This window comes from Rhinolophus hipposideros (genome assembly GCF_964194185.1).
Source record: "Rhinolophus hipposideros genome assembly, chromosome: 3".
Classification (NCBI taxonomy): Eukaryota; Metazoa; Chordata; class Mammalia; order Chiroptera; family Rhinolophidae; genus Rhinolophus; species Rhinolophus hipposideros.
The window spans coordinates 65,117,175-65,142,830 of NC_138049.1; the positions used below are offsets into that span (position 1 = coordinate 65,117,175).

Below are 25,656 nucleotides of genomic sequence, written 5' to 3' on the forward strand. Positions count from 1 at the left end.
AAAATGTCCTGGCTCTCAGTGGAACGTTGAACAATAATTTCAGAATAGGCCTTTAAGGAAATAAAATTTTTAAACAGAAAAAAGACTGGCAATATAACTTTACAGACAAGTTTAATAAAGTAACACCTAATTATAAAGTACTCAAATCCATAATAGACACTTGACACGTAGATTAATTCAACATACACCTTTGATTTGTGCTTCAGTATAGCCCTACAATATTCAAATAAAAGATAATTCAAAGACGCTAAACAAAAAATGGCTGCAAAAGTGAAATTAATAAGTGTTTAAATGTGTACCTCAAAACATTTTTAAAAAGCACTAAGCTTTGTAACGATCACTGTAGTCTAAATGATTTAATCAGAAATGGTACAGCATGAGTATATTTGTGATGTTAATTTAAACATACCTAATGATGAGGATTAGTGAAATGGATACTTTTATATACCACTAGAATTGGACAATCATTCTAGAAATTTGACAGTATGTTACAATGTTCTTATCCTCTGATCCTGCAATTGTATTGATGTTGATCCCAAAGAAATTATTACCGTGTTTCTCCCAAAATAAGACGTAGCCTGACAATCAGCTCTAATGCATCTTTTGGAGCAAAAATTAATATAAGACCTGGTATTATATTATACCCGGTATTATATATTATTAAATATATTATTATGTTATATATTATACCCGGTCTTATAGTAAAATAAGGTGGTTTTATATTAATTTTTGCTCCAAAAGATGCATTAGAGCTGATGGTCCGGATAGGTCCTATTTTCGGGGAAACACGGTAGAAACGTGTATAGATTTGTTATCAAGGGTGGTAATTATATTAATGAAATTAAATAATTAGCATTAATAGAATAGTTAAAGGTACATTCTGACGGAAAATAATGCATCATTAAAGATCCATGTATTTGGAATAATATGGGAAAACAATGAAATTATACATACACCATATTTTGTTTCTTTTTAAAATCATTTCTGAACATGTCTGTCTCCTGCACTTTGGAGGAGTAAGATTCTAGGGAGGAGAAATAGGACAGGTAGCATGAGCAAACCAGCTCTGGGGTTGGAGCAAGTTGCTCTCCACCTCAGTAATCAAGCTGTAAAATGGGAGAAACCATAGTACCTACATCATGAGGTGAATGTGTGAAGGTTAAAGTACTTAGCGCGCCGCCCAAATAAATTTTACTTAATATATTCCTGCATCTCTCAAGAGTATCAGACAATACAGAAATTAAAATTTAGGAATGTGATTACGCTTAGTAAAGCGAAAAGCCACACCATATTGCACAAGAGGTATTTAATCTGTCAACCCGCCTCATCCAAACACTTGGATTTTGGTTAGGCCCTCCGGGCTGTCAAGAACTGAGGTCGACCTCGCCCTGAGCGAGCAAAAGATGCTCTCTAGCAGGGGTTGCGGCTCGGTGGGTTTGACTATTCCGTAATCCAGCGTTGTATACCCGTGACCAGCGCAAAAGTAGGACTCAGAGGCGTCCCTCCCTGCTCTCCCTTGGGCTTTCTGCAAAACTTAGACCTGTCCCCCATTTCCGCGCTGAGCCTACACGGTGAGAAGGGAGGCTTGGAAAGTGGCAGGGGCACGACCCACGCTCCATCCCTCCGCGGGCTCGCATTCAAAGACTACAGTCCCCAACGGACCCTGCGAGCTCGGGGTGTCCCGCAGGCAGGGCCTTGCAGCTGCGGGGGCTGTAGTTTCTCCTGTGTTCCGGCACAAACCTTTTTCTCCTCCTCAATACAGGCGGTTACTGGGTGCTACGGCTTTCCCCGGTTTTCCGAAAAGGGGGCGGGCGATCACCGGTAGAGCAGGCTCATCTGTGGGAGGCCGCCGAGCGGCTCTGGCCGCGAAGGCGGGGAGGCGGGGCGCGTGGGTTCTTGCGCGGAATGACGACCTCTGGCACGTACTACGGTCGTCCTCCTGGCCCGCGGCCGCGCACGCGCGGCGGGAACCTTGGGCGGGGCTTTGGGCGGCAGCAGCCGGCGGACAGTCCGCCTGTGGGCGGCTGAGTCGGCCCGCGGGGCTGGCAGGCGGAGATGCGGCAAGTTCACGGGGATCGTCTCGATCTCAGCCTCAGTGTGTAGAGCAGCTTCAGTTACACCGGCGGAGATGGTGCCCTGGGTGCGGACGATGGGGGAGAAGCTGAAGCAGCGGCTGCGGCTGGACGTAGGACGCGAGATCTGCCGCCAGTACCCGCTCTTCTGCTTCCTGCTGCTCTGCCTCAGCGCCGCCTCCCTGCTCCTCAACAGGTAAAGTCGCATCGCGGAGCCAGCCGGGCGGCGGGCGGCTTCTCCCCCAAACCTGGGCCGCACACCGGTGGAGCTTACCTTTGTGGACGCCGCCCGGGCCGCCCAGCCGCGGAATGTGGGGCAGGCTGCGAGGCCTCCGGGGAGAGTGGCCTCGGAGAGCTTGGCCCAACGTCGGGGCCCGGAAGTGCGGCGGCAGGGTCGGGTTCAAGTGCCCCTTTTCCTCAGGCCTCTGCTGCTAAGCCAGCCGGCGGCGATTCTTACCTAGTCATCCATTGCATACAACTGGTCTTCCGTCGTTAAGTGTTTTTCAGAGGAGTGAAAGCAATCTTTCCGTCCAGACCAATCTGAGGCCGTCCGCGGCGGTCCAGTCAGCTGACAGAGGAGGGTGCAAGGTCCCGTCGCAGCCTCAGTTTTCGGCAGCCTCCCCGCGCTCTCGGTGCGCGCGCACACGCACGCAGAGGCACGCAGTCTTCTCAACATCTGTACAATAAACAGTCGTAGAGGGAAGACCGAAACTCAACACGGGTCAATTCAGTTGACGTTTTGAAATCCGAAGGTTCTGCCCCTGAAATAAACTTGTAGATGTCCTTCCATTTTTGCTAGTGTTAGAAATGGTAGCGATGAAATAGGCAGTAGAGGAGAACGTCTCCTTTAAAATTATTTCTAGTTTTGCTTTTGGTGGAAAGACGTCTGAGACAGTTGTCAGTGACAGCAGAGGCGTGGTGTTTTCTCTTATGGTTTGAACATGCAACCATCCTTTATCTGGAAATAGTTGATCCCCGACGATTGGAACGGGAAAGCAGTCAGACGGAATTTGGTAACTTAATTTTGCCCTCAGGTGAACGATTTCTTGTGACTGTTGAAATTGGGTTTCTTCCCTAGCCGCTTTGCTTTCTTGTTAGTTGATTCTGGGTTTATATAATATTAGGTTTAATAAGTAGCGATTGGGATTTTACTGGAAAATGCGCTTTGAAGTGGAACCCTTAACAGAGTGCAAAGTAATCATTAAGCAATTACTTGCTTTTTGTCATCTGGAAGGTATTTCAAGCTAGACTAACAGGTTTAGCGTGAAAGATATGAAAACTTTATATGATTATTAAGTTTTGTCCAGGGATTTGCCTATATCTCCTTTAGGAGTCGGGTCATTTTAGGTCTCTAAGGTAGGACAACCATGTAAGAGCAGGTTGAACTAGATTTCTGAGGTTGCCTACTTTAACATAGTTAAGAATTCCTAAGAATCCTATCTAATTTGTATACCATATGATCTGTACCCTGAATTATGCAAAGAAAGAAGGAAATAACACTTGACTGTTATCTCTGAGTGGTTGGGTTTATGACTGAAATTGCTTTTGCATACATTTTTTGGTATTTTTGCCTTTGTTACTGTTATAATCAGCAAAAGCTTTTAAAAATTAGTCTTGAGTAAATGTATGGTTAGGTACCCTTTTTCCAGGAAAAAGCTTTTGGAAGGTGTAGAACAGTGTATATAGTATACTTTCCAGTGTATTGTATGATTTTCTTTAAATTATGTGTGTATTCACAGGTGCATACAATCACTTATGCTTATGTATACTTAGACTGTCTCTGGAAGATTGTTATACAATAAAACACGGTCCCTTCTAGGAATTGAAAAGTGTTAGGCACATATATTCAGAAATTTAAAAAATATATATGTATATGTAATATATAAAAACATTTGGGGCATAATGATGGAAATAGAAGAAATGGGAAGATATCCTCAGTAAGTACTTTGAATAAATGACTTCTATATAGTCATTTCACCAGTTAGCTTTTAGAAATAACTTTAAAAGAAATTTTCAGTTTAAAATCTTTATTGGTTAGTATGAAGATTTGAAGCTTTCCCTCTATATGGTTAAACTTAGAATAATATCCTGTTTTGAAATTTTTTTTCTTATAGTTTTAAAACTAACTCCTAAAGATCTTTCAAGGTGTAATTTAGCATATACATTTTTCTTTCCGTGTGAATAAAGATTATGAATCTTATCTGTGGAGCAATAAATGGGTATAACCTTTGGACTAGTGTGATTTGTGGAAAGAGTAGAGTAACATACTTTATATCTTTCAAATTATTTATGATCTCACCTTTATCGTATTGTTAAGACAAATTAGGAGCATAGTTACAATTATGTAGATTTGTTTATTTGCCAATCACAGTGTTGAGTATTTGAATGTTAGAATAAGGAATATTTTAAGTTAATCCCAGTAATAATGGTAATAGTAGTAATTAATAGCTAACACTTTGTGACTGCTTCATTTGGTCCAGGTATTGTGAGTTTTCATTTATTATTGAGGCATTTTGTTGTGGTTGAAAGTTTTGAATCTGAAGCTTGACTGTAAGAACTTGATTCTGACTCCTCCATTTACCAATTATGTGAATTTATATAAGTGATCTATATCTGTCATAGTCCTCTCATCTGTAAAATGGATATAATACTAGTACCTACATTATATGATTATTTTGATGATTAAATGGATGAATACATGGAAAGTGCTTAAAATGGTGCTGAATACATAGAATGTGCTCTCATTAAATGTTAGCAGTTATTTCTGTCTCATATGTCCTCACAACACTGTAAGGTAGGTACTATTATTAGCCTGTTTTTTTTTTTTTACATATAACTAACAGAAAAGTGCATAATACAGCATTAATTGATTAGCTCTGTGAATTTTTAAATATGGCTCATCATGTAACCAACACCCAGATCAAGATGTAAAATATTTCTAACACCCCAGTAGGCTCCCTTGTTAATAATCTTTTCAATAACAATATATCAGTTTTGCTTGTTTCTGAATTTCATGTAAACGGAATCATACAGTTTTCTTGTATCTGGTTTTCTCTCAACTCTGCTTTTGAGATTTATCCATATTTTTGCATACATATATCAGTAGTTTATTCTCTTTTGTTATTGTGTAGTAATCCATTGGGATTAGGCCACACTTTGTTTATTCATTCTGTTGAAAGGCAGTTCAGTTGTTTACAGTTTCGGGCTATTATGAATAATGCTGCTGTGAATATTCTTATATACATTTCTTTTGATAGACACATGCACTTATTTCTTTTGGGTATATGCCCATGAATAGAAATGCTTAGTTATAAGCATTTGTTTAACTTAAGTAGATACTGCCAGACAGTTTTCCAGAGTGGTTGTAACACTTTACACTCTCTCCAGAAATGTTTGACAGTTCTGTCAGATATTGTCTGCAGGTTTAATTTAGCCATTTTAGTGAGTGTAGAGTGGTACCTCATGGTAGTTTTAATTTGCAATTCCTTGGTGGTTATTAGCTCATTTTACAAATGAGCGAACTGAAGCTCAGAGTTGTTAAGTAACTTGTTCAGGCTCATAGATGGTAAGTAGCAGAATGGGATTCTAATGCAGGTCATTCTTATTCAGAAGCCCAAGTTTTTAAAAATTACAGTAGAAAGATATTATTATGAATATACCAGTTATTATTGATTTTCTAAGTAGCATTGATTCATGTAAATTGTAAAGAAGTCATAAAATATAGACAAATATAAAGATGTTAAAAATCACTTGTAAATTACTATTCAGATATGACTATTGTTGTTACCATTCTAATCACTTTTACCTAAAATTTTATAATTTTATTATATTAATTGAGATTGTTCTGTATATATAGCCTTCTTCTATATATGGTGCCTGCTTTTTAATGTGTTTTATTGTTATTTACTTTTAAATTACCATAACTGTCTTACATACACTTAACTTAGTATGTGACAAGCTTTTAGCACTTCTATGAACTTATTTAGTCATCATAACAACCCTATGAGTTAGGAATTACTATTAGCCCTTTTTTTAAAAAAAGATTTTATTGGGGGAGGGGAACAGGACTTTAGTGGGGAACAGTATGTAGTTCCAGGACATTTTTTTTTCCAAGTCAAGTTGTCCTTTCAATCTTAGTTGTGGAGGGTGCCGTTCAGCTTCCAGTTGTTGTCCTTTCGGTCTTAGTTGTGGAGGGCGCAGCTCAGCTCCAGGTCCAGTTGCCATTGCTAGTTGCAGGGGACGCAGCCCACCATCCCTTGTGGGACTCCAGGAATTGAACTGGCAACCTACTGGTGGAGAGCCTGCTGGCCCATGTGGGAATCGAACTGGCAGCCGTGGGAGTTAGGAGCGTGGAGCTCTAACTACCTGAGCCACTGGGCTGGCACTATTAGCCCATTTTTATAGAGGACCAAACAAGAGTCAGAGAGGTTAATTAATCTGCATTTTGTCAAAGCCAGAATTCAAATCCAGACAGTGAGACTCTACAACGTCATATATTTTGTTCCCAAATTTCATGGGTCTTTCACTCTATGTTCTGTTTCTTTCGTCTATTTTTCTTTTCCTATAACAGTACCAGATTTTTTAAAACACTAGTATTATAGTTTTGTAGTATGTTTTTATATCTGCTAGGACAAATTCTCCCTCTTGCCCCATCTTTTCCAAAGTTGATGCAGCTCTTTCTGAACCTTTATTTTCCGTATGCATTTTCAAATGAATATGTCAGATTTCTCAAAAGATAGAACTGGACTTTTGATTGTGATTTCTGTTTTGTTTATATATTGTCACATAACAAACCATCTCCAAATGTTAGTGGTTTAAGGCAACAACAGCATTTAATTTGTTCACGGAAATGTTGGTTTGTTCATTCACAAGTGTGACAGTTGATGTTGGTTGTTGGCTATCATCTTAGCTGGACTTTAGGCCAGAACATATACATATGGCCTTTGCATGTGGCTTTTTCCCCACTATGGTGCTGGGTTACAAAGGTGAGCATCTTGAGAAAGAGAGCCTAGTGGAAGCCATGTCCTTTTTATGGCCTAGTCTTGGAAGTTAGCTTTACTTCTGTCACATGTTATTGATTAGAAGTGAGTTATTAAGGCTAACCCCCATTCGGGGGGAGGGGGGAGGGGGGAGGAAATTAGGCTCCTGCGTTTGATGTGAAGTGTCAAAGAATTTGCAATCGTATTTAATACCACCGCAGTTTTATTTAATTTGTAAATTAATCTGGATAGGATTGATACCATTACTATATTTAATGGTTTCATCCATGAACATACATCTCTCTCCATTCATTCATTTCTACTATTATGTCCTTTTAATTTTTTTTCATTAAAAAACTTTATGGAAAATTTCAAATGCATAGAAAATAAAAATAGAATAGTATAATAAAACTTGCAAGTACCTATCACGTAGCTTCAGAAATCATCAGATCAGAGTCAAATATCCCTCTTCTCCCAATTATTTTGAAGGAAATCCCATATGACATGTCTTATCTATAAACATTAGACAACTCTAATAGATGAGTTCTTTTTTTCTTACATAGCCACAGTACTATTTCACGTTAAAAAAACAACTAAATTTCTTTTTTTAAAAATTTTTGTTTATTTTAAGTGTGTTTTTCCTGGATCCATCAGCTCCAAGTCAAGTAGTTGTTTCAATCTAGTTGTGGAGGGTGCAGCTCACAGTGGCCCATGTGGGGATCGAACCGGCAACTTTGTTGTTAAGAGCACCACGCTCTAACCAACTGAGCTAACCAGGCGCCCCAACTAAATTTAACATCATCAACTGAACATCATCATTCAGTATTCAGATTTCCCTCAATTTCTTAGAACTCCCCCCCCAACATTTTATGATGGAAAAACTTTAAACATATAGCACTGTTGAAATTTATAGTAGATGGCCAATTATGTATTGCCTAGATTTTACCATTAATATTTTTCTTATTTACACGTTTCATCATGTGTCTGTTTACTACTCCGTCCACAATGTATCTTATTTATAAGCAGGTTTTTAAGTTAGTTAAATTAAGATCCAAATACAACTTTTTAATCTGAAAGTTGCCTGCCCCCACCTCCCTTGTTTTTTAACCTTTCAGTTTACTTGTTAAAGAAACTGGGTCGTTTGTTCTGTAGAGTTTTCCACAGTCTGGGTTTTGCTGATTGCATCTCTGTAGTGTTTTTGAACATGTTCCCTCTGGGTTCCTTGTAAACTAGTAGTTAGGTCAAGAACCTTCATTGTTTTGATTTTTTTCTCCTTTAGTCCATGATGGTGTAGATTTAAAGATAATGAACTGTTAAAAAATATACCTTATGATGTATTATTTATTTTCTGATATACTGATAGATTTAGTAAACTAATATTTTACTTAGTTCTTCATATCTATATTCATAAGTAAAATAGACTTAGTGATTTTCTTGTATTGTCTTCATCTGATTTGGGTGTTAAATTTATATTAGTCTTTTTCAATTAGCAACCTTTCTCATTTTTCTTTCCCAAAGCAGTCTGTGTAAGATAGGCATTATCTGTTTCATGAAAGTTTGTTAAAACCATTTGGGCCAGGGGCCTTTTTGTGCAGCCAAGTCTCTGATTACTGTTTTAATTCCTTTAATGATAATTGGTCTGTTCAAGTTATCTAGTTCTGCACTTAACTAATTTCTAGCATTTCTGTCTTTTTAAGAAAATTTATGTTATATAGGTTATCTGATTTATGAACATGTAGTTGTTCATAGTCTTACTCTTCATTTCAGTTATAGCTATGCTTATTTCTATTTCACTCTGTATTTTGTATACTTGTATCCTCTGTTTTTTTTAATTCCTTGATCTGTCTTGCTAAAACTTTTTAAATTAACTTTTGATTTTGAAAATTTCTAAGCATACGTAGAAAAAAAGACAGAGCACTCCAAACCTCCATAACTCAGCTTAAACAGCCATCAGTATTTTGCATATTTAAAAAAAAAAATCTAACCACCTCCTTTTCAAATGTCACTTCTACACAAAACCATAACCTTACAAAATTAGCAGTTGATTAATATCGTATAATAACCAGTCCATAATCAAATGTTCCTAATTGTGTCAAAATTTGTAGCACATTTGTTCTAATTAGGATCCAAACTAGGTCCGCTCACTGTGTATGACTACTACATTTCTTAAGCTTTCGTAAATCTTTGCTCAGCTAGAACAGGAGTTGGCAAACTTTTTCTGTACTGTCACATAGTAAATATTTAAGGTTTTGTGGTCTACATCAATCAGGCCTCTGCCCCGTGTTCTGATTTATTTATTTTTCCAATTTTTTAAAGGTTTTTATTAAAAATATGGCTAACATACAATATTATTAGTTTCAGGGGTACACCATAGTTATTCAACATTTATATAAATAAAGAAAGGATGAGTGCAGTAAGTCCAGCAACCACCTGATACTGTACCACGCTATCACAATATTATTGACTATATTCCCCATGCTGTACATTACATCCCCATGACTTACTTGTTTCATATCTGGAAATATGAACCCCTTCACCTTTAACCCCCCCTTTAAAAATTTTTAAATTACAGTTGATATTCAATATTATGTTTTATTAATTTCAGGTGTACAGCATAGTGGTTAGACATTTGTATAATTTAAGGAGTGATCCCCCTGATGAGTCTAGTGCCCACCTGGTTATTATGCTTAGTTATTACCACATTGTTGATTATACTCCCTATGCTTCACTTTACATCCCCATGAGTATTTTGTAACTACCAATTTGTATTTCTTAATCCCTTCACTGTTTTCACCCTGTCCCCCAACTTCCCTCTCATCTACAACCCCAATAAGTCTAGTAGCTATCTGACACCATACATAGTTATTACAATATTACTGACTATGTACCTTCTGTTATACCCTATATCCCCATGACTACTTTGTAACAACCAATTTGTGCTTCTTTTTTTTCTCTTCAATTTGTGCTTGTTAATCCCTTCCCCTATTTCATCCATCCCTCTAATCCCCCTCCCATCTGGCAACCATGAAAATGTTCTCTGTATGAGTTTGTTTCTGTTTTGTTTATTTGTGTATTTTGTTCTTTAGATTCCACATATATGTGAAATCACATTGCATCTGTCTTTCTCTGTCTGAAATACTTCACTCAGCATAATACCATCCAGGTCCATCTGTGCTGCTGCAGATGGCGAGAACCCATTCCCTTTCATGGCTGAGCAATATTCCATTGTACATATGCACCACCTCCTCTTTATCCATTCTTCCATCAATGGAAACCCAGGCTGCCTCCACATCTTGGCCATTGTAAACAACGCTGCAATGAACATATGGGTGCACATGTCCCCTCGAAGTAGCGTTTTGGGTTTCTTAGTTAAATACCCAAAAGTGGGGTTACTGCAGTTGGTTCTCCCAGTTGATTGTTCTATAATTTAGTTGTATTTCAATGTGTTCACAGGAGAATGCAAGCACAACGTTTACTCTGCCATCTTGGATTCTCCCCTCCCCCCATATTGTTTTCTTTCTTTTTTTAAATTAAAGTTTATTGGGGTGACAATTGTTAGTAAAGTTACATAGATTTCAGGTGTACAGTTCTGTATTAATCATCTGTAAATCCCATTGTGTGTTCACCACCCAGAGTCAGTTCTCCTTCCATCACCATGTATTTGATCCCCCTTACCCTCATCTACCACCCCCACCCGCTTACCCTCTGGTAACCACTAAATTATTGTCTGTGTCTACGAGTTTTTCTTTCTCATTTGTTTGTCTTGTTCCGTATTCTTTTTAAAAAGAATCCTTTTAAAATGTAAAATTCTTTCTTAGCTTGAAGGCTGTACCAGAGCAGGTGGCATCAGATTTATAAGCCATAGTTTGTCAACCCCAATCTGGAGCATTTCTCCTCACCTGCCATTTTCCCCCTCTTTGCCGTTGATTCATTGAAGAAACTGTGTAATTTTTCACACTCTCGATTTTGCTGATGGTTTCCCCATGCTATCTTGGTTTTTTTTTTTTTTTATACTCACAATTATATTTTTTCTTGTATACAAGAATACTTTAGTGATGATGTGTACATGCTGTTATAAATCACATTAGAGGGTAACGCCACATACGATGGAGCAGCCTCACTTTCCATGGATTCAGGTAGTGTTAGCTGATACCTTGCAAGATAAGTTTCAAATAAACTTTCAACAAACCAAAACTTGCTGTTTTGTTTTACTGCTTAATTTATGCCCTGAGTCAGTTATTTCATTATAGGTTGCAACATGATGATTTTTTCATTCATTCCTTCTGTAGTTTTAAATTTGAATTCTTTTTTAAAAAACACAATTACTTTATTCCATGCAGTAGGTATATTTAATTACAATGAAGTGCAGCTCAAATTGGAAAAGTAGGATAAATGCTTACTCTTTTATTTATCTGTGTTTAGAGTAATTGGTGACCTAGTAACTTCCAGTAGGAGGCAGTTAAAGGTTTGCTTATTTTATGAATTTTTCCAAAGAACCAACTTATATTTTATCTCTTGTCATTGTTCTCTACTTTATTGGTTTATGTTCTTCTTTTTACTGTTTTCTTCCTTTTTGTGCCTTTGAATTTGCTGTGTCCCCTATGCCCCAACTTTCTGAATGCTTAGCTTGTTGGTTTTCACCATTTCTTTGGCTCTGATTAATGCAAGGTTTCCCAACCTCAGCACTATTGATAATTTGGGTCAGATAATTCTTTGTTGTGGGGGCCTGTCCTGTGCATTGTAGGATATTTAGCAGCAGCTTTAGCCTGTAGCCACTTTATGTCAGTAGTGAACTCCCCCATCCCCCCTCTGTACATTTGTGATCATCAAAAATGTCTTCATATACTGTCAAATGTTCCCTGGGGGAGCGAAATCACCCTTGGTAGAGAACCACAGGGTTAATGCATTTAAAGCTATAGATTTTTCTTTTTACATAATGCTTTAGTTGTTGCCTGCCTTAGTTATAACTCACACATGTTGCATGTAGTGTTTATTGCCATTCTGTCTAAATATAGGTCTACAATTTCTAATCTGTAATTCTGAAAACAAAAAGGTCTGAAGAAGTAACTTTTTCCCTAAGTTTGGCACCAGTTACATTTGATGACAAAACCTGACCTGAACAGATATGAGACTATTTAAAGTATTTTTTTCTGACTTGTTTCTTATTGTTCATATTTTACTGCAGAAATATTAATATTTGATTATGGAGTATGCATCAGACCTCACTGGGGGTGTTATATTATTATGTATGAAATGTATACTATACAACTGTTCAAGAATCTAAAAATTAAGAATTCTGAGTCATATCTCTCTGGCTCAAAATGATTTTGTAAGCAACTATGGACATGAATTTTATTATTTTTTTCTGTGAATACCTCTGTAACCCGAGTTAATTTCCAGACATAAGTGTTGTTTTAAAAGCTTGATGTGAAGTATGCTAGTTTGGTTAGAGTGAAGCTTTGTATAAAGGAATGGGAATAAGGGTATAAAGGTGAGTTGGGATAAGATTGAAAGGGATCATAAAGATTTAAGGGGTTTGTATTTCATTCTGCAGTCAGCATTAAGCCACGGCTGTTTTTTGAATGGGTGGTAACCATGTTTATGTTTCAAGTGCTGAGTGAGAGCATTTAATAATAGATATGCAGTGGATGTTTCTCAAGCACAGAATTGCCTGGAGACCAGGCAATTTCATCTGGGTGGCTTAGCCTTTGTCTCACAGATTTTGTACTTGCTGTGTCACTGTCTATAATTTTTGTAAGCACCTCTAACCATCCAGCTTCCCTCTTACTACTGTATTCCCCGGTTCTGAACTTCCAGGTTTTAACAGTTGCTTCTGTGACCCTTTCTATTCCATGATACAGTTGGAAAATTGTCCCTAGTCAGAGAACTGGGATGGATGTGGAATTCACTGGTGTGCTTCTTTTCTCTTAAATTTCTCTTAAAGTTTACAGTCCTATCCTGCCTGTGGTCCAATGCCTGGAAACAGTTGCTGCATATATTTTGCCCAGTTTTTTAGTTGTTTCTGGTGGGAAGGCACCAGTTATTCTGTCAAGGAAGCAGAAGTCTCTTACTCCTTTGAAACATATGCTTTCTGCATGTTTGATATCAATCTCCAGGTTACTTGTACTCATTTATAGAAGACTTTGGCTTCTGGGTTGTAGTCTTTCTCTCCATTTTATATACTTGTATTGCCATCATTCTAAATGACTTCAGTGCTTGTGTGAGTAACCTGTTAAATACTCTCGTCTATCTCAAGGTGACTCTTTTTCAGCCTTCCAATTAGATCACCATACGGTGGCCCTTTTTATCATCAAAAAGAGCTCTACCTCTGAAATCTTAAAAATTACATACCTCACTTGATGATCAGTGTCTACTTCTCTCTTTCAGTTTGTATCTGCTTCTTGACTTCTCAGCCTACTGACTCTTCTGTTCTCTTCTTTATTCATTGTATCTCTTCTGCTGTTACTTTCCTATGCAATTTAGTCACTCTGCTTTAGATTTCATGGACCATAAATTCAATCTCTTAATTGCCAGTATCCTTACCTCCTTTCCCTTTTATTCCACTCACCTGACAAAATCAAAATCTTAGATTAGTGATGTTGCTTGCCTTTTTAGTGTTTATATTCCTGGTTACTGAATACTGCTAGAGAAAACCCACACCTATAAATCGAACTCTTCAGCCTCAGTACTGCCCAGCAGTCCCCCTCTTTACTTTTCCCTAGCAGCTGTTTCAGAACTTCCCCAGGCTTCTATAATTTCTGATCATGCCTCCTTCACCCTTTACGCTCAGCATCTCTTGTTTCACTTAACGGCCATCATGTGTCTTTTAATTCTTGTTACTGAATCTGCCGGCTTAACTGCATTCTCATTCATCTACTCTTTCTCTTTGGTATTAGGGAAGAAGTATCTCTCTCTTTTATAACTATTTCTTCTGTTTAGGCTTTGAAACCCAACTACTCCTATTTCTCTAGGACATTACTCACTCAAATATTTCTTTTCTCTCCTATCTCTTTTTCCCTTATCTCTTTCTCTCCTATCAACATTTAAATGTGATCAGGTTTTACTATAAACACCTTCCCTCATTGTGCCCCTCCAGCTACCACCTTAGCTCTTCTTTCCTTTAAAAAGAGAATTACCCACATTCACTAATTCCACTTCCTTACTTCCATCTCACTGTTCTATCCACTTCAAAAGTGGATTTGCCATTCTACTAAAATTGCTTTTGCCAGTTCATCAGTGCCTCTTGTTGCAAAAACTAATGAACAATTCTCAATCTGTCTCTATTGTCAATTGATGGTCATTAGCACCAATTCAAGGCCAACAGGAGTCCTCAATTTGGAGATGGGGTGAAGAAGGAAACTTTATTCAGTGCAAACAGCTCAATTGTGATACAGTAAGGCTGTGAGAACAGCTTAATAGTGGTATAGCTCAACAATAAAGGCCTGTTTTCCTTCCCCAATTAAAAAAAAAAAAAAGAGAGAGCGAGAGAGACCATGGCTGTGGGACAGCACACCTGTGAGGCAGCCCTGGGGTGAGGCCACTTTAGTCTGCTCCACTCTGACGTTTGGTCTTTGGTGAAAGGGAAATTGCCCTGTCTGAGGCAGCGAGGAGCTGACTTACACAGACAGAAGTCCCCACCCCTTGTCGACCGTCCTCGTGCAGATCAGGACTCCAAATCCTCACAGTTTGACTGGTCCAAAGGGCACTGTCCTGACTGGTCAGAATGGAGCCGCTTTGATTGATTGGTGAAGATGCTGATGAGGATATAGCTGCAAAGCTCCAATTGGATGGGGAAAACCTCAGTCCATTGGTTGAAATACAGTTCTAGGAACTCCTTTATAAGGGTTAGCTCAGCCATCAGGAGCACAGTGCAGGGAAGTAGTTTAGTGCAGGGGGCGGGCAGCTCAGTGCAGGCTTCTCCCTGAAGTGTGGTTTGCTTGAGAGGCCCCTGTTTAGAAACAGTTGCTAGGCTCTGCTTTTGAATTTGAGCCCAGTTAGCCACTAGAGAAGCCCTTCTCGGTAGTTATCTTCTTTCTCAGGCTCCACACTTTATTTTACAAATATTTGATTCTGTTAACTACTTCATCCCTGTTGACATGTTTTCTTTCTATTTTTATCTTGGCAGTTTTTATGACTTGACCTTTGGTTTTCTTCCCAACTCTTCTCTAATTACTAGATTTGTTTCTAGATTTCTCTTGCTGTGCTTATTTCTTAAATGTCTTATACTCTCTTCTTTTTTCACTCTGCAGCTTCTCTCTGGGTCATGTCATTTGTCCCCATGATTTCAGTGATCTTTATATGGATAACTGCCAAACCTTTCTCTGAAAAAAACTTTTCTGTCCTTTTAAATTTGGGTTGTGTATTCTGCCTGATGTGTTCCCATATCATGTGTGCTTTCTGTGTCATAACATAGAACACATGATCACACTGTATTGCATTTACTTACTTGTTATACCATACAGCATTTCCCATGAAGTAAAGACCATGGCACCTATTATATCACCAGCACCTTGTACTGTGTGGCATAAAATAGGCACTCAGTAATTTAAAAAAAATTAATGAAAAATAGCCAGAATTTTGGTGGGGTATGAATAGTATAATATCATTAGAAGGTACCTGGAAGAATGTAATAGAGGCTAAACATGACAACTTAGGTATCAAATTATGGAATATTGAGAATTTATACATCCTTATAGTTTGTTTTTTAAGCTTTCCCTCCCGTTTTATTTATTTTTTAAATTTACTTTTCAATTAGTTGATAATACATTAATTTCAGGTGTACAACAGTGATTAGACATTTATATACCTTATGAAATATACTTCCTTATATTTTAAGTGCAATGTTCTTTTCATAACATACACTGTGATTCTTGTAGTTAATAAATACATTACAGAAAATCATGATTGGACAAATTACTTTAGTCTATTATAGTAGGTGCTTACTAAATACTTGATAAATCAATGAAGGGACAACTTAGTATTATACTTTTTTTGGTTCTAATAATTATTTTCATTTATTTCTAAGGTATCTTCATGTTTTAATGATCTTCTGGTCATTTGTTGCTGGAGTCGTCACATTCTACTGCTCGTTAGGACCTGATTCTCTCTTACCAAATATATTCTTCACAATAAAATACAAACCCAAGGTAAAATTTATGTGTTCTTATTTTTAAAAGTCAGTATGTATGACCCTGTGCTGTTTGATGTTATTATTGAAAGCATATTAAAGCAGTGATTATTTTAAAAAATTCATCTGCTATTTAATAATGGAAGACATCAGAACATTTTCAAAGTGAAATTTACATATGTGTATTTTTTTAAAGTCTACAGTTCTAGGAGGAACTATAAAAAGAAAATACAAAATTCTCAGAAAGTTGGAATCCACAGTTTTAGAGTGTCCTCTAACTGCATATTAACTGTGAGGACAATAAATTAAAACAGAGGTTCCCAAAGTTGGTTGTACAGTAGAGTCACCTGGGCAATCTTTAAAAATAAAGGTTCTTGGGAGATATATATATATATATATATATATATATATATATATATACACAAACACACACACACACACATATATATATATACATATATATATATGTGTGTGTGTATATACATATATATATAAAGATTCCTGGGCCATACTACCAGATTTTGATTGAATAATTCTGGGCTAGAACATTGTAATCAGTCCTTGTTAAAAGCTTTCCAGGTGATTCTGAGGCACAGGCACAATTAGGGAACTCTGGATTAAATTAACCCTATTAATTTCCTAAATGTCTATTTGTTCCATAGAAACAAACAGAGAAATAATTAGGCAGTTTGCTTAACTAAAAGAATACAGATGGTAGTTATTCAGTCTATGTCTGGTAGGCAAAGTCCCTAATGTGTAGGTCAGGATTTAGCGGGATATCTTGAAGTCTTTTTTTTTTTTTTTTTTTTATTAATTTTATTGGGGTGACAATTGTTAGTAAATTTACATAGATTTCAGGTGTACAATTCTGTATTACATCGTCTATAAATCCCTTTGTGTGTTCACCACCCAGAGTCAGTTCTCCTTCCATCACCATATATTTGATCCCCTTTACCCTCATCACCCACCCCCCACCCCCTTACCCTCTGGTAACCACTAAACTATTGTCTGTGTCTATGAGTTTTTGTTTCTCATTTGTTTGTCTTGTTCTTTTTGGTTTATATACCACATATCAGTGAAATCATAGGGTTCTCTGCTTTTTCTGTCTGACTTATTTCACTTAGCATTATTCTCTCGAGATCCATCCATGTTGTCACAAATGCTCCTATATCATCTTTCCTTAACGCCGAATAGTATTCCATTGTGTATATGTACCACAACTTCTTTATCCATTCATCTATCGAAGGACATTTTGGTTGTTTCCATGTCTTGGCCACCGTAAACAAAGCTGCAATGAACATTGGCGTACACGTGTCTCTATAGAGAAATGCTTTTATATTTTTGGGGTAGATACCCAGGAGAGCGATGGGATATCTTGAAGTCTTACTTGAGAATTCTTCAAGTTGATGCAATCCCTCATCTCAGATTTGGTGATATTTCTACTCAGAGGAAACACAGCTGAAAGTGGTGCTCTCTAACACTACTAGTTATCATGTATCTTCTCCCTCATTGAATTCAAGGTTTTGGAGAAATAGAAAATAGTTTTTTCATATACTTTTGCAGCAGAGTATTATTTGCAAATGTAGATGGAATTTCTTTTCTTTTTTTTTAATAAGCGAACATAACAATTAACTTGAATTGTAAGATTGGAAATTTGGGTTAGGTATTGTAAAGCATTTCATCAGGTATTGTCTGTTGTCAGTTTAGTTTAGCAAGTAGTTTGTATCACAAAGAATGGTGTTTCAGTGTTAAAGCAGACAATAATAAAAAAAGTCCTCTGAATTGATAATATTGATTAACAAGCTTTTGATAAATTGATTCTCTTTTGTAAAGATGATATATAAAAACAAATCTTCCCCCCTCCCATTTCCCTTTTTTAGCAGTTTGGACTTCAAGAATTATTTCCTCAAGGTCGTAGCTGTGCTGTTTGTGGTAAAGTGAAATGTAAACGACATAGGTAAGATAGACCTTTTATATTTGTTGATCTTTCTGTTTGGTTGGTGCAAAAGGAATTGTGGTTTAAAAGGTTAAAAATAATTGCAAAAACCACAATTACCTTTGCATCGACCTAATAATTACATTTTGGATTTCAAACAATTTAATTGTGATTTTCTTTAGACCTTCCTTACTACTTGAAAACTACCAGCCATGGTTAGACCTGAAAATTTCTTCCAAGGTTGATGCATCTCTCTCAGAGGTAACTAATTAATATTGCCAAATATACTCAAGCAGAAAATATTAAATACCTATAGGAAATGTAATTATGAAGCATATTAATATATGCCACCTAATCAGTTGTTGGCTAAGTAGTAGATTATTATGAAATATGTGATTTGAATGTAAGCTAGAAATGTTTTTGGATCCCATGTGTAATTTAAATGGGCATTTTAGCCAAAGAAAGCACTGTTTTACCTGGTTATTGCTTAACTCTTATAAAAACATTTTTATGATAGGGTAGTAGAAATGACCACTTTGTAATTTTAAAAGGAGGTACCGGAGCTACAAGGAGCAAATGTATATCTTGCTGAATTATGACCCCAGTTTTTATACTAATTGAAGGGTAGAGCAGAGAATGGGGTACTTTTCATTGTTCTGCATTAGGTAGGAATAGAAAGCATCTTCTTTTATCTTTGTTCCAATCACATTTTATATGTACCTTTTTAGTAACTTAACATATTTTAGTTTATTTCTTTTAGAGACTTCTCGGTTGATCTGAGGAAATAGTCAAGTCCTTTAAGGCAGGCAAGTGGCGTCTCATTTGTTCCCAGCACCAAATGCAGGGCCAGATACATTGTTGGTAGCTGATAGGTATTTATTGAATTAAACTGAATGCTAATTAGTTGAAGAATAGCATTAGACACCTGAATTCTACCTAACTGTCCTTTTTCCCATTTGTATCCTTCTGTGGCCAAAAATATGCTGCATAAGTACCAAACTGTTGGCATTTTTCTTTTGCTTTTTTTCTGTAACGTCTTTTTCATCTTCAAGCTTCCCTGATTTAAGACTGTGCTGTCCAATATGGTGGCTACTAATAAACATTTAAAAATGTGTTGAGATGTATTCTATATGTAAAATATATATGGGATTTTTGAGGACTTAGTAAGGAAATGGAATGTAAAATATGCTATTAAATATTTTATTGATTACATGTTGAAATGATAATATTTTGGATATATTAGGTTAAATAAAATATATTCTTAAAATAATTTCGCCTGTTTTCTTTTTTTTAAGTGTAGCTACTAGAAAATTGAATCATGATAAGTGAAATAAGTCAGGCAAAAAGTCGAGAATCATGATTTCACTCGTGGGATATATACTGAAGGCAACCAGTGACCAAGACAAAGAAAAACTCATAGATACAGACAACAGTTTAGTGGTTACCAGAGGGTAAGGGGATGAAAAGGGATGTAGAAAAGGATAGAAGGGGTCAAATATATGGTGACAGAAGTAGAATTGACTTTGGGTGGTGAACACACAATGTAAAATGTAGGTGATGTATTTTAGAATTGTCACTTGAAACCTGTGTTATTAACCAATGTCATCCCCAATAAATTTAATTAAAAAAAGAAAAAAATTTAAAATTACATATGTGGCTCACATTATTATATTTCTATTGGAGAGTGCTGATTTGAGGTCTGTTGAAGATAAGACCTCTAGCAAGAATATTATTTGTGTCTTTGACACTTCATTTATTTTTTTTAAAAAATGAAACTATGTAAAGCTCTTGGCCTGATGTTTGGTACTTACTGGCTTTCAATAAATATTAGTTCCAAATTTGAAAACATTTTTTGAGATCTTGATATAGGCAGGAACTGGACGAGGCCCTAGGAATAAAAAGAGAAATAAGATACAGTCCTTTCTTCTAGGAACTTGAGTCTAGGAAGGGAGTTAGACATTTAACAGGCAATTACAATATAATGTAATACAGGGAATAATGGCAGAAATGTATAAGGTGGAAGAGGAAGAAGTGCATAACTGTTGAGAGGGGCAGTCAGGAAGGGAAAGGGTATTTCAGGGTTTGGAAGAGCTTTTGAAAGGAAAAAAGAGGTTTTTGAAACAAGGTGTATTGTTCAGTAAGCTGGAGGGTAAAATGTGAAGGAAAATGTGGGCAATGAAGAGACAATTCTAGTAGCTAATTTTATTGATCACTTACTATATATTAGGCTCTGTACTAATCATGGTACTTGAATTATTTCATGTAATCACACAACCTATGAAGTAGGTGCTATTATAGATGATTTAACCAAAACTGGGGTTTACAAAGTTTTAATCATTTTCTCAAGTTTCATAGCTGTTTGGTAGGAGAGCTCAGTCTAAAACTCAGGTCTGGCTTAGTTCTTAACCAGTTTTTATATGGCCCTTTAGAAATAAGATGGTCAAAGACTTAAAGGGCCTTAGTGAAGGAGTTTAATTGATCATGGAAGCTATTGGTTTTCAGATGTGTAACTAGAGTTTTCATATGTGACTCAGGATGCAGTGGGAGGTGAAAAGGAAGTAAATGGTCACAGTTGCTGGTATGCAGCTTTCTCCCACCCGTTCAAAATCAGTGCAACTCCACTTTTCTTACTTTGATATATTGTGGTTTGATATATTGAGGGTTTCGTGCAAGGGAGTGATGTGGTCAAATATATGTGCTTTAAATTACTTTGACAACTTTGTGGAGTATGGGGAGGGGAGCTAACTTGTAAGGAGGAAGACTAGTGTAGAGGCTATTGCTACAGTATAAGGTTGAAAAGATGAGGACCTGAAAAGTGGGGCTGTAGAAAAGAGCTACTTAGGATGTAAAATAAGTGGGATTTGGTGATTGGTCTTATGGGATATGGGGAATAAAGTAAGACCAAATGTTTAGTGGTAAATTTTCTAGTCTCCTTTCTGTGTCCTATCCCTGTTTCTATCCCAGCTGATGTCACTAATGATTAGTATTTGTAGTAAAAAAAATCCAAATCTTGTTGCCTTAATATGTAAAGAATCCATGGCCTTCATTACTGCTGTAATGAATGGTCAATAGATATACGAGGTGAATGTTTAAATAAAAAAAAAAATTATTACACTAAAAGACATATTACCATTAATTCCCCTCAAAATATTCTCCCTCACTTTGAACACACTTATCCCATCGTTCTTGCCACTTTCTGAAGCAGCTCTGGAAGTCCTCTTTCTTGAGTGTCTTTAGTTGCGTTGTCGTGGCTCCCTCAATATCCTGAATCGATTCAAAACGTTTACCTTTCGTGGTTATTTTGATTTTGGGGAAGAGCCATAAGTCAAACGATGCCAGATTGCCGTACTAGAAGTGATGTGTGACACGTAGCCTTTCCATTGTGATCATAAAATACGGTGAATGCTGCTGCCAAGTGCCATCCAACGGGAAAAGCAGGGATCTTTAGTATGGGAAGTGGCGCACTGAACCTTAGTAGCAGCGTGACAAGTTTCAACTTTTTTGGTACAGTCAGGGGTGTGAGCTATGGTTGAGAGAAGTTGTGTTTTAAAGTGTGCTGTAAATCATCCATCATGACAGTGTTCCGAGTCGCACATTGCTTCTGATATATAGCTATTTCTGTCAAATAAAAACATTCACTGAGTCTGGCATCATAAGACTTCTGTCTCTTTCCCAAAGTCAAAATAATTCAGGACATTGAGGCAGCCATGATAGCGTAATTAAAGATAGTCACGAAAGAGGACTTTGGAGCTGCTTCTGAAAGTGGCAAGAATCATGGGATAAGTGTGTTCGAAGTGAGGACGAGTATTTTGATGAGGATTAATGGCAATGAGTCTTTTACTATAATAAATTTTTAAAAATTTAAACATACACCATATTGTTTGATAACACCTGGTACAGTCAGATTAGATACATTGTTTCATTCCTTCCCTGCTGCTTTTTAAAAGTTACTGCCATTGCTGCCAACTCCTTTAAAAAATTAATATATACTGCTACATCCATACTCAAGAAATGGAAGATTTAACACCTAGGTTTTCTTTTGATTTGTTTTGCTACTTTTTCGTATATAACTTATAAACTGATTTTAAATGTACAGCTAAAATTTTTACTAAGCAAACGTATCTGTATAACCAGCACACAGATCAAGAAACAAAACATCAGCAATCCAGAAGTTCCCCTCATGTTCCCTTCTAATCACTAGCCTCCATTGAAAGGAATCACTAATACCTAATTTTGATGCCTTTTAAAAGTCTTATCTACTTCTTTCTTTATACTATTCTGGGGATACTGACTTTCAGAAAGAGTTAAGAATGCAAAAGACTAGCCTATTATATTCCTTATTTCCAAAGAACTTTCTTGGTTCAGTGAAGCTTCAGAGTCAGAAACAATTTAGTGTTTTTTTTTTTAATGCAACTCTTTAGAAATGTGTGTGTCTTTCTAAATGGTAATTTTTCTTTTTTATGGAGTTTTATGGTTTTCAAAGTGTTTCTCTTTATGTTCTCTTTGGTTATCACAACAACCATGTAAGGCTGACATGCATTTTGTCAGCTCCATGATGTTAATAATTGGGCTAATAAAATTGGTTCTTGGTAGTATTATATATTACTTAGTAGAAGTTTATTTTTCGAGAATTAGTTAATTAATTTAATTTTTCTTTAAAAATAATTTTTATGCAGGTCCTTGAATTAGTGTTGGAAAACTTTGTTTATCCGTGGTACAGGTATGTTCTTTCTATAACACCTATTTCTTTAGTATAGTGAATACCATTAAGTGAAGCATGCCAATGATGGGTTTTTAGTGTAGGCCAGGGTTTGTCAGTTTTGCACTATGGACATTTTAGGGCAAGTAATTCTTTGTTGTGAGATACAGTGCATTATAGGATTTTTAGCAGCACTCTTGGCCTTTTCTCTCTCCGTGCTAGTATTACCTCCTCCTCCCCTAGTTGTGACCACCAAAAATGTCTTTAGGGATTGCTAAATGTTACCTGGGAGGCATATTTGGCCCCAGTTAAGAATCATTGATGTAGCAATCAATTAACAGTCTAGTGAAAGCAAAGAGGAAAAAAACGTAGGCTGCTTTTTGAAAGAAAAGTAACTTGCAGAATTCTTTATCACTCTTAAATGTGCTTTAATATTTTGTAAGTACTTTGTACGTTTGAAATCATTGCACATTTAGAGGAAAAATTTATATTCATATGTTTCATTAAATTGTAAGAATTTTAATAGTATTTTCCTGGAATATTAAGTTTTTTTTCAAAGTAACTTTGTTTTTGGTGTCTGCTATGGATATACAAGAACCCTCTACCTTGACTACAGAAAATACTCTTAGATCTGAAAAAATATATATAGTTTGAGAATCATAAATCCAAGTTATATCATTTAATAAATAAATATTTGCTTACATAAGTATCAGGTATTTAGTTATGTATTTGAACACTTATACGTATATGACTTACAGATGTAATATTTAATGACATTTACCCTAATTTCATAGTGGGAAGCATGGTTGATAAAATTATTTTCTTTATTCTACCAAGGGACTTAACAGTTAGCACCATCTTCAAGTTCAGGATATCACCATTATACATACCTTTCTTTCTTGCTTTGATTAGGGAAGTGTCCTAATTCTTCTAGGGACCTCAAGACCTCAGGAAAATGAAAAGTAGCTCCTCAGAAGAAGGTTGTTAAAATTTCTGTTTAAAAACATTTGAATTTCAGTTTGTGTTTTTTCAAATATAACACTTTTTAAAAAACTTTTGGAATGATTTTATTATTAATCTATAAATATTTTAAATTAATTTAAAATTTTGTATTTTAATTCTATTGCTTTTCCAAAATTATTCTTTGTTTTGTTTCTTAGAAATTTCTTTGATGCTTAGAAAATGATCTTAGGATGGTGAAAATATGACTACGTACATGTAGATATCTACACAGAAATAAATACATACTACAGTTTAGTTAATAGTAATATGTCTTGGTACTAGAATTATGGGACTTGTTTATTTTCTTCTATATACAGTTCTGTCTTCTATAATGTAATACATTATTTGTTAAGACACAAAAGAAAAATAGCATAAGTAAATGGAAAAAAGAGGAAGCTCTAGACTTTCCTTGGTTTCTAGATGGTAAAGCTGTGTATTATTTTTCTGAATCTAAATGCTTGCTTTTCTCGATTGAAGGGATGTAACAGATGATGAGTCCTTTGTTGATGAACTGAGGATTACATTACGTTTTTTTGCATCTGTCTTAATTCGAAGGATTCACAAGGTATATATTTATAATGAGAAATTGGGAATTTGAGATCTTGTCATTACTAAAGAGGGTTTTAAAAATCTTATATTTACTTTATCCTGTATTGTGTTTGTTTTTTCCTTCGCTTTTCGTTTTTTATTTTTAGATTAAATGATGGATTACTTTTGATTCATTGATCAGTTTGACTTTAATGCTTGGGTATCTTAGTTTGTGGCAGTTAGAAATAAAAAGACAACTATGAGGAAAACAGGCATATTCCAGTTTGATGAATTTACTGTGTAAATGATAATGATTATAATCTATTTTTAAAATTTTGGGGCCATATTTTGTGTATGTTTGGGCCTTTGCCTGTAGATATACTTTACAGTGTGTTGGCTGTAGATGCACGTACTTTTCTACCATCTTGTCAATTCAGTAGAATTGAACATATTGTCATTAACTTGGTTTATAATATCTCTACCATTAGTAAAGAAAATGAAGACATATCTTGTTAAATGTATCTATGTACCTATTCAACAAATGAACAATATAGTCAACCACTGTAGAAAAGAAATGCAAAAAATGACTAAGCAGTTCACAAAAGAAAAATATAAAATGGCCAATGAATACTTGAAACTATGTTGTCTCACATCAAATAAATAGAGGTTTTTGATAAGATGCTATTTTCTTGCCTATCAGATTGGGAAAGATAAAAAAGAATGATAATATCTAGCAATGGTGATTGTGGGGAAATAGGCAAAGCAAACACGAATCCAGATTGGTCTAACTTTTAACAATGTACTGCAGTTTGGTAATCTTTATTAAAGGACTTAAAAATGTTTATACTCCCAAATTTAATTCCATTTTTTGATAATATATTTTAAAGAGATAATCAGAGTTTACGTAAAAATGTATGTTTCAAAATTCATTGCAGTATAATGAAAACCTGATATTTATTTGATGATACTGTAGGACTGTTGGTTAATTAAATGTAATACATGGCCAACTATAAAATCCTATGCAGCCATGTAAAGTCATTTCGTCTAATAGTACTTATTAACATGGGAAGTTGTCTTATATACTCAAGTGGAAGAGGCTGGAAAAGAATACATATGGCATTTTTCCACTTTGAAAACAAAGCTCACATATTAAAGCTCACATATTAAAGTTAATATGTATATTAAGGTCATATATATCCTTATCACTGTTTATTCTTATTATAGTGGTAAGTTGATGCTGATATTTTGGTTCTTTCCATGAATTTCTTTCTGTTCACCATTTTTTTTTCCATTGAGCATTTGTCATTTTTGTA

The 25,656-nt window shown here is 35.9% G+C and overlaps 1 protein-coding gene across 6 annotated transcripts in view; it reads left to right on the plus strand.

Annotated features, from left to right (window-relative positions):
• Positions 1 to 1,939: 1,939 nt before the first annotated feature.
• SNX14 (sorting nexin 14) overlaps positions 1,940 to 25,656 on the plus strand; it is a 65,806-nt gene continuing 42,089 nt past the window's right edge. For 2 of the 6 annotated variants that reach the window (XM_081044192.1, XM_081044193.1), the window contains exons 1-3: positions 18,861 to 18,920; positions 22,791 to 22,834; positions 24,293 to 24,380. Coding sequence is in view for 4 of the 6 variants with exons in the window: in XM_081044191.1 (XP_080900317.1) it covers positions 2,129 to 2,268; positions 16,077 to 16,197; positions 18,059 to 18,135; positions 18,297 to 18,375; positions 22,791 to 22,834; positions 24,293 to 24,380 (549 nt within the window). In the remaining 2 variants the exon portion in view is untranslated. Of the gene's footprint in view, positions 2,269 to 16,076; positions 16,198 to 18,058; positions 18,136 to 18,296; positions 18,376 to 18,860; positions 18,921 to 22,790; positions 22,835 to 24,292; positions 24,381 to 25,656 lie in introns of those variants that run through there. The other 4 variants (XM_081044191.1, XM_081044190.1, XM_081044189.1 and 1 more) reach the window with 4 other exon arrangements.